This window comes from Scylla paramamosain, chromosome 17 (genome assembly GCF_035594125.1).
Source record: "Scylla paramamosain isolate STU-SP2022 chromosome 17, ASM3559412v1, whole genome shotgun sequence".
NCBI classification, from domain to species: Eukaryota; Metazoa; Arthropoda; class Malacostraca; order Decapoda; family Portunidae; genus Scylla; species Scylla paramamosain.
This window is the reverse complement of record NC_087167.1, coordinates 15,167,501-15,177,500: the sequence shown is the minus strand read 5'-3', so window position 1 is coordinate 15,177,500 and position 10,000 is coordinate 15,167,501. Positions and strand designations below refer to the sequence as shown.

Below are 10,000 nucleotides of genomic sequence, written 5' to 3'. Positions count from 1 at the left end.
GCAGACTATGAAACAGCAATATAAGCACTAGTAATATTTCAAATGGAGTGTGCTACGTAAAAAAAGTACACTGTGTCTTTATGAATACTGGCCAGATTTTATTTCTTTCTTTCCTCCTTGCAACAATAAGTTTCCAGCTGCAGCCTTGTGCGTATTTCAGACTAGATATTTCTCTGGCAAACTCCCAATACTCGTCTGAAACCTCATTACGCACTTCAGATGTTTTTGTATGATTATTTCTGTTGGTATTTATGTTTGAGTGTTCCAGTATGTAGTAGCAGAGAGAGAGAGAGAGAGAGAGAGAGAGAGAGAGAGAGAGAGAGAGAGAGAGAGAGAGAGAGAGAGAGAGGTGCCTACTGGTTTTGTTGATATAATTCGTGACGTCACGGGACAGCTGTTGTAAGGAAATCATAACACACATACATTGCCCGCTCACGTACATTGCTTCTCCTTCTCCTCCTCCTCCTCCTCCTCCTCCTCCTCCTCCTCCTCCTCCTCCTCCTCCTCCTCCTCCTCCTCCTCCTCTTCCTCCTTCTCTTCCTCCTCCTTTTCCCTCTCTTAATCCTCCTTCATCCCTCTCTTGCCCTCCCTCTCTCTCTTCCTTACTCGCGCTGCTCCTCTTACAAGAATTAAGTGGGCATTATAACTCGCCCTGAAATATCCGAATAAGTTCTGGACTAATAACACTGAAAGTTTCGAAAGGAAAATGAAATACTATTCTGATTCTTGCTCTTAAAAATATGAAATGACTTCTCTCTCTCTCTCTCTCTCTCTCTCTCTCTCTCTCTCTCTCTCTCTCTCTCTCTCTCTCTCTCTCTCTCTCTCTCTCTCTCTCTCTCTCTCTCTCTCTCTCTCTCTCTCTCTCTCTCTCTCTCTCTCTCTCTCTGGTGATGTGAGAGATTTAAATGAAGCTTCCAATCAACGCCGCAATTGGACTTTTCCTTCATTCTGCATCCTGAGAGAGAGAGAGAGAGAGAGAGAGAGAGAGAGAGAGAGAGAGAGAGAGAGAGAGAGAGAGAGAGAGAGAGAGACGAACAAACATGCATACATACATACATACAAATAAATCATCCAGCCAACCAACAAAGAAACAAGTGGAGACAGAAAGGCAAGCTAACGAAGATATTCACACACAAACACAGAATGACAAGTAGATACAGTCAAAAAGAAAAAAAAATGCAACGAAATGACGTGTTGAAATACATATCACACAATCAATTAACATACTATACACACAACTGATCTAGAAGTCCTTGAAAAACTAAAGAAATTTGGGATTAAGATATGTGTGGTAACCCTAAATTAAATGAAGATGAAGGAAGAAAAGAAAAAAAGGAAAAAAAGGAGAAGAAAACAAGAAGAGAAAACATGAAAAGAATAATAGGAAAGAACGAGAAGTAGATAAAACATAAATATCCACTTGCAGACATAGTTATTATGATTGTTTAGAAACACAAGATTAACCACTTTTCTTGTGGCATTATTCTGTGGGAATGGAATTAATTGAGTCGGTTTTGGAGAATCTAATGTGTTACAATGCACGACCGCAGTTGCAAGTTTGTTTCATTCACAAACGACATCGTTGGGTGTGACATACAGTAGCAGTTCGCAATATGGGTACGCGTGAACCTCGATGGGGTCAATGAGAATATTTGGTTAGTCGAAGTTCTGAAATTGCTGGACGGAGGAGTTGAGTTGCAGAACCTGTTTGTGGAAAGCACCTTACGTAGAACCATTTTGAACAAAGGTATACAAAAGATGAAATATAAAGAAAAGGCAAAGACCAACAACTTGTTAGTCCTGACGAAGCTGTCTGCAAAACATGTACTCTGTGCCATATACCGAAATAGATATATAGATATGTATGTATTTTTCAACTTTTTTCAACAGTGAGGTCGGCGCTGCTTCTTAAAAGTGATATATGTGTTGAAGTTAATAAAATCTGCAAATCCTTTTTGTTTCCAGCGTATTTGAGTAAGAGATACAATAGACTCAGTAATCATTTTGCCAGTGCTGAGTCATTAGGGAGCTTCAACGAGAAATTTTCAAAAGATTAGAAAGAATTCATAGATCGGAATGACAGATGGAAATAGGTAAGCTTCATGCAGGGATTGTCACGTGTAGGCTTTATGGCTTCTCCCAGCTTCCCTTGTTTTCTGATGTTCTTGTGTTCGTATGTTCACGAATAAAAACATACAGAAACATGAATAATCACATACAGGTTTCAAATATATGATAATTTTGTAATCCGAGCGATAATTTCGTAAGCCAGTATTACTGAATGCATTATTCTCTCAATAGATGTCTTTTCCCTTTCATGGTACATAATCCTTACTGTCCTCCTTTGAAAACTCCAATACCTCCATCAGAGCATAAAACGATTAAGGAATATGAGCCCTAATATCATGCTATTGTTTCCGTGAGGTGTGAATGAAACAAAACATTTCATTGGCACACATGAATAAGATGTCATGAATAAAGTCCTTTTATGTTCAGAGCATATGAAAAGTTTCTCTGTAGATCAAAATTCAAAACATACCAATTTCTCTTAGTTGGAACCTTTTGCTCGATGAAAGAATGAACCGTGTAGCTTTGTGCTGACTGCCGTGTGATTCTGTTGCAGGACAGAGAAACAAAAGCTGCTTGTATGGCCTGATCAAGGTGCTACTGAGGCCTTTGTTTTTGAAGGGACAATGCTTATGCATAAATAAATCTTACACTTGTCCTGCTGCTGCTTCGAGAGAGAGAGAGAGAGAGAGAGAGAGAGAGAGAGAGAGAGAGAGAGAGAGAGAGAGAGAGAGAGAGAGATGCATACCTACACCCAAACAACCCCCGCAAAACACACAAACACACACACAAACACACAATTTGTCAGCAGATCCTCGCAGCCTCCTCACCGCTATGATCTTTCAGGCTGCCTCATGTCACTCTTTAATCGACCTCGTACAAATCCCATTGAGTGAAATTCCTGCTGACTCTCCTATTAAATCCGTCATACTCATTCCTCAGAAAGGATGTCTCCTCGTCATGCTTTCAGAGTTACTATCATCCAGTTTACATTTATTGCTTTTACTTGTTATACAGGGGCCAAGTGCTCTGCGGCAAGGCATTCTCCTCGCGACTCTTAATTCAGGGAGGTCCATTCTGGTACTTTGCAGTTTCCTGGTAGTGTAAGTAATGCTTTTTACATAACTCTAGGCTGGTGTTCTTGTTACTACGAAGCCCTAAAACACTCATCAATTTCCATTCTATTTGTTGTTATATAGGACTGGTACCCCATTTTTAAGTAAATTTATATCATGGTCATACTATCAATATTGAATTTATCAACGCAACGTCATGTCAAAATGCCACGTCCCTTCACAACAAAGTTATGGTAATTGATGTTTATCATGCAAGACTCAGCTCGTATTCTGACCTGTTTGTAGAATTCGATTAAGGATACTGGTTTTTACATTATTCATACTTGATCTGTTTCATTTGACTTGATCAAAACGGCACACGACCTATCAAAAATTTTAGCATTGTTGATTTTTGGGGGGGGTTTTAATCTTTCACGTTTCTCTCTCTCTCTCTCTCTCTCTCTCTCTCTCTCTCTCTCTCTCTCTCTCTCTCTCTCTCTCTCTCTCTCTCTCTCTCTCTCTCTCTCTCTCTCTCTCTCTCTCTCTCTCTCTCTCTCTCTCTCTCTCTCTCTCACACACACACACACACACACACACACACACACACACACACACACACAACAGCTGCACTCAAAATTAATCTCTATTGTGTTTATTCCCTGCAGAAGACATAAATATGGGCTTATAACACTAGAATTTGCCTATTATTCAGAAATGAAAACGTTCAGTAAACATTATTGTAAACATTCATCATCATTTGTTCGTTCATTGTTCATTCGTCACGTATATTTCCACCGCGGTTCAAAACTGTGTCAGAATCCACTAGGCAAATTCATTCCCCCTAAACAAGCTGTCAGTCTCCAGGTATGAATAACGCAGCGCAGCATCCATAAGAATTATTTCCACTCACGCAATTGTCAGAAACCGGATTTAATTTATTTTCATTGAATTTTGCTGTTGCTGAAAAAAAAAAAAAAAGTGACGCTCTGGAGTTTTGCAGCATTCCTCCCTACTCAAACGCCTGTCCTGTCCTATCCCTCACCTGTCCTTTTACATCACCTTTTAGTCCCCTTTCGGTTACCTGCTCTTTGATATCTCCTTCCATTCCCTCAGACTCTTTCCCCAACATTACGTATGTTTCCATTCCTCTTTTCATCACTCACTCATAGCAATCACTAGTCCCTCTTTGGTCACCTGCTACCTGGTGTTTTCTACTCCCTCATACACTTTTCTTCCAATAATATGTTCACACTATTTTTTTATCATCACTCATAAGAATATAAGAAAATAAGGGAAGCTGCAGGAAGTCGTTAGACCTACATGTGAAAGCCCTGTATGAAACACACTTACCTATTTCCACCAATCATCCCCATCCATAAATTTGTCTAATCTTCTTTTAAAGTTCCCTAATGACTCGCTTTTCTCGTTCCCCAACACCTTTACTTCACTAGCTTCTCTCAATCCTGTTCTCACTTTCCTCTCAGCTCCTTTCTCTCATTCCACGCAGGCCATTAACTTCATTTGAGTCATACAGCACCTCTAGTACTTGTGCTTCGTTGTTCATCTATCCCGTAGGTACAATTCATGAATACTCAAAGGTGAAAGAAAAATTCTTTATTGCATAATTGTGAGGAAGGGAACATCGAGGGAGGAGGAGGAGAAGAAGGAAGAGAAGAAGAGGAAGAATGGGTGTATGAAGCTGATGTTCGAGGCTCTCATCTGAACATACTTCCCTGGTACATGACTTCCCTCCCCTCTAAATGGGAGGCTAAGAGAGAGAGAGAGAGAGAGAGAGAGAGAGAGAGAGAGAGAGAGAGAGAGAGAGAGAGAGAGAGAGAGAGAGAGAGAGATTTTTCATGATTAACCACATCAAAGATCATTTCACAAACAATTACAGCGCGAAAGTAAAGCTGTTCATTGTTTGCCAGAGTTATTATATGTTTAAAGCTGTCATTTTATGTGTGTGTGTGTGTGTGTGTGTGTGTGTGTGTGTGTGTGTGTGTGTGTGTGTGTGTGTGTGTGTGTGTGTGTGTGTGTGTGTGTGTGTGTGTGTGTGTGTGTGTTGTATTGCGTTGTGCTGTGTGTTTTGTTGTTTATCTTTCCAAGCGCACGCCTGTGTAATGTAGTAGTGCAGCGTAGCATGACGCGCTGCTATGTAAACTCGTGTGTGTGTGTGTGTGTGTGTGTGTGTGTGTGTGTGTGTGTGTGTGTGTGTGTGTGTATAGGTCACTTCGATAAAAAAAAAATCCCGTGTACTTACAAAATTGCCTTAAATAACTGCTTATTTAACAAAAACACATGAAAACTAGCATGTTGTATAGCTATCGAGAATCTACTCAGGCATTCTGCAAAATAATAAGATAGTAAATTACCAGTTATTGTTATATTAAAGTAGTTTACAATAGTCAATACATTGAATGATCGAGAAGAGTGACAATGGTTTATCGCTATGACGTCACAGTCTGCCGATACACTGCAGGATCCTTCAAAGTAAAGAGTTATCAAGCAAACAATAATCAGCCCTTTGATTGGCTCTCAACAGTATCCGGCTAATGAAGGCTTCACCAGTCACACCTGGTACAAGAACGACACACACACACACACACACACACACACACACACACACACTTATTCACGCCCACGCGCTCTCTGCCGCGCAGTCAGTAAGTATTCGTAATTGGATATTTATTATTTTGCTATTTTGAAAGTTGAAGACTTTATTATTTGTGGTTTTGTAAAATTCCCGTTTTTAGAGCTTACTGATGAGGTAAACAGACATAAAAGTTAATTGTAGAAAATTGGCAAGATTTCGGTTTCATTCTAAACTAAGGACTTTGCAAAATATCAGGTTTAAAAAGAAAGATTGGATATATATATATATATATATATATATATATATATATATATATATATATATATATATATATATATATATATATATATATATATATATATATATATATATATATATATATATATTCACACACACACACACACACACACACACCACCATTCACACTTGCGCCGTTTAATTCCTGCATTGGAAAGAGCCATCCAACTGTGATAAATTTTTGACACATGCGGAACATACTTTTTTTTCACCGCGTATAGATTTTTGTCACAGAAATTTGTTGGTAAATATTTTGGTTTATGTTATTGGATTCCTGAAAAGAATTGGGTTATTATTTCCACTTATGGCTTATTGACGTACTTTATATGAAGTATGTGTTCCTGTGAAAAGACGGTGGATGCGGCGCTGGAGGGACTGGACCCGTGGTGGTGAGGGGGTAGGGGAATGGGTGGAGGGGGTGGAGAGAGGCCACGGGCTTGGTGAGAGTTGCAGCACCGTGCTGAGCTGGGGAACAAAACGCCGACAAATTATCATGCAACTTCCTCTATCACTCACCCATTTCCTTTGCCGCGGCCGTCGCGGTGAACCAGAAGAAAGAGGTCATCACTATCACCACGCTCCGGCGACTCATCATGAGAGCTCAGGTTAGATTAGGTCACAATGACGTCTTGCCTTACCTACTCTGCGTTATTTCCATGCCTGGGTTCACTTCAGCGTTCAAGAATTCAAACCAGTTTCTGGCCTTCAGTAAATCAATAATTTCATTCTCGTTTTCTTTGGAGTACTGCCATCCCATTTTTTATTTGATTCTAGGGCAAGGGAACTCATCTAATACAGGTTTGATTACTCGCAATGTTGCGGGAAAGTTTATGATCGACACTTTGGATCTTGAGGGGAATAATATTGATCTCTGATGCTGCCCTCTGTGCTTCCAGCCCTGCTCTTCTGCTCCGGCTGTTTTGGTCGTGCTGTTAAAATAGTTTCCCGTCACGACCAACAGCAACAGTTTTACAACTTGAAGTTCGCCTGTTTACTCTCACTTGGGCGAGGCTCAGAAAAATACACATCTTTAGTTTATAAGATTTTAATTCCGATGTTTGTAAGTTCCATTTTTCCTCATTCCAACTTCCAGTCTCTTTCCTTTCCACATTTTTTTTAGCTAATCCTCTGCGCTTTAAGATATTGACAGTTTTTTTTTATCACTTTCTTTCAAGGCAAAGGAGTCAGCAGAATCACAACGAGCAAACACAGGTGGGTTCAAAGACGTTGATTAGTCCGTGAAAGCTGGAGACGGGAGGCGGGCGGCAAGCGCGGCGGGAGACCTGCTGAGGGAGAAGAGCGGCCGGCGCGCGAGTCAGAGAGGAAGCTGAGAGAACGTCAACCTCCCATCCTGCCCTCAGGTACACTGACGCTCTCCCGGTCTCCCCTCTCTTCGCCCAGTCTCTCTCTCTCTCTCTCTCTCTCTCTCTCTCTCTCTCTCTCTCTCTCTCTCTCTCTCTCTCTCTCTCTCTCTCTCTCTCTCTCTCCGAATGTGTGTGTGTGTGTGTGTGTGTGTGTGTGTGTAGGTAAGGGTGTGGGTGGGTGTGGAAGCGCCAGTGTGTGTACATCAGCAGCATCAGTGAGGGCAAGGTTTACATGTCTGTACAAAGTATACATAATTGTTTCGTTGTTTTGCTTTACAATGACAGGTCATTATAGTAAAGTGAAATAACTATGTTTAAGTGATTACTCCATTGTCATAATAGTAAAAGAATCAAAACAAAATTTCCAAGTAAAATGCTAATAATTCAAGGGATTGCTTCATAACTCAATTCAAAATATATGTGAACAAGCAAATTAATTCTACATAACTAGATATTAGATATGGAACTGTCCGACCGTTCCGTGAATACTAATATTTTTTTCCTCTATAAACATACTTTATAAAAAAAAAAATGCATAGGCACATAGCACTGGATGCTTGCACCACCAGGAAACGTGAGCTGCAAATGGTTTCAATGCGCTCCCCTGATATAGCAGTTAAACATTGCCTATTGATATGTGCTTTCAAGTGGATGCACTTAAAAAAATTCAAACGCATGATTCCCGTGAGTGGAAAGTTAGCGAGTCTGCAACAATGCTCTTTTTGAAGCGGTTCGTCCCTTTGTGTCTGGCCAATATGACTATAATATTGAACCGCTCTTGAAGTCAGAAAACAGCGGATGAGTGATGGTGGGCGCTGGTGGGAGAGATTCTTCGCAGTAACCAGATACGTCGTGGTTTTGTTTGGGGAAGCCTCTCAACACTCTCCTGACTAGGGGCCTCTTGTTCTCACCTCTTGGGTTATCGTGCTCACTGAGGGGAGAAACGACTTAGGGATACCATAGACGAAAGTAAGGCTTAAAAATAGGTGTGTGTGTGTGTGTGTGTGTGTGTGTGTGTGTGTGTGTGTGTGTGTAATGATAATAATAATAATAATAATAAACGGTTTATTATTTAGGCAGTTAACAAACTGAAAATGTACAGAGGGGGTGGGGAAATACTTAACATTAATCCTGTGTGTGTGTGTGTGTGTGTGTGTGTGTGTGTGTGTGTGTGTGTGTGTGTGTGTGTGTGTGTGTTTTCTTTTTCGAGGATAGCTTGTAATCAGAACAGCATGTTTGTGTTGCTTATCTTTCATTATCTCTTGTTATTATTATGGACTGCAATGTTTTGTTTAAGCAGAATTATTATGAAATTGTCTTGTTCTTCATTATATGAACAGGAATCTGAGTAATGACTATATTGTAAAGCTGTTGGCTATAAACTACTATTACTACTATTTTATTTTTTTATGTAGGAGGGACACTGGCCAAGGGCAACAAAAATCCAATAAAAAAAAATCCCCACTGAAATGCCAGTCCCATAAAAGGGTCAAAGCAGTAGTACTATTACTACTACTACTACTACTACTACTAATAATAATAATAATAATAATACTGCTACTACTACTACTGTGTGTGTGTGTGTGTGTGTGTGTGTGTGTGTGTGTGTGTGTGTGTGAACGAAGGCTAGAGACGCAGAATTTTAAATCAGCCTCACGAATAGATGCATTTTGACATAAGTTTCCCAGCTCTCCACACTTGCATCTCAGCGACAATCTTTATGATTTACAATGGTATGGTGCGGAACTTTCTTCAAGTGGAAGCATTCAATAACGAAGCATTTTCAGGAAGAGTTAGAGGGAGCCTTGGCTCTTGCATGTCTCTTTCACTTGAATAGTGTGTCTTCATATCGTCCGTCTATGCGTCTATCTGTGTATTTAAATTGTTGTATGATGAACCACTTTGATTGGAATTATTGAGTTGCAATCGCTGGAATAACTTTCAGAATACCTAATACTCCGCAACAGATATTCCTTCCCTTGTTTTATTTATTTATTTTTATTTTTTTTGTGTGTGTGGATTTTAGAATATACCTCACGTACTGGACACATTGTGGTTTTATCAAAGGTTTTATCAGTGATTACAAAATTTACCTCACACTGACTGAACTGGCGGTGAAGTAGCAATTGCCTCGTCACTTCACCTTAATGAGTCTAGTAGAAAAATTCGTATGGCTCATATAACTGGCAAGAAATCTTTTCGAGCACAGTGTATATAATTACGAGGAACGGAATGAAGGTTATAGAAAAAACACTAAAATTGGAATATATTGCTAACTCCTATTCCAGATTGTAATTACAGCAAAGTAAGTAGAAATGAGTTGCAAACGTCCCACCCTCTCACGTAATGGTCTGAGTTGTCATAGTGACAGAACGAGAGAGAGAGAGAGAGAGAGAGAGAGAGAGAGAGAGAGAGAGAGAGAGAGAGAGAGAGAGAGAGAGAGAGAGAGAGAGAGAGAGAGAGAGGACATGCAAAGGATGGTCAATCAGCTCTTCTGGAAATTTTATATGACGTGCTGGAGACGGACGAGAATGTTGGCATGCAGAATGAATGTCTTTCGAATACCTCACTTGGGGCGTGTAACAGAGACGGTGTGCATGCTTACCTTCACTCGCCTCTCAGGT

The 10,000-nt window shown here is 40.2% G+C and overlaps 1 protein-coding gene and 1 long non-coding RNA gene across 7 annotated transcripts in view; one reads left to right on the top strand and one right to left on the bottom strand.

Annotated features, from left to right (window-relative positions):
• Positions 1-7,222, bottom strand: part of LOC135108504 (uncharacterized) — a 199,052-nt gene extending 191,830 nt beyond the window's left edge. The window contains exon 1 of the mRNA XM_064019595.1: positions 6,529-7,222. Within this exon, the coding sequence (XP_063875665.1) occupies positions 6,529-6,607 (79 nt within the window). The 5' untranslated portion in view covers positions 6,608-7,222. The remainder of the gene's footprint in view (positions 1-6,528) is intronic.
• Positions 1-10,000, top strand: part of LOC135108507 (uncharacterized) — a 180,679-nt gene that overhangs the window by 76,354 nt on the left and 94,325 nt on the right. For all 6 annotated transcript variants that reach the window (XR_010272316.1, XR_010272317.1, XR_010272315.1 and 3 more), the window contains exon 2: positions 7,188-7,373. This is a non-coding gene — a long non-coding RNA (uncharacterized LOC135108507). The remainder of the gene's footprint in view (positions 1-7,187; positions 7,374-10,000) is intronic.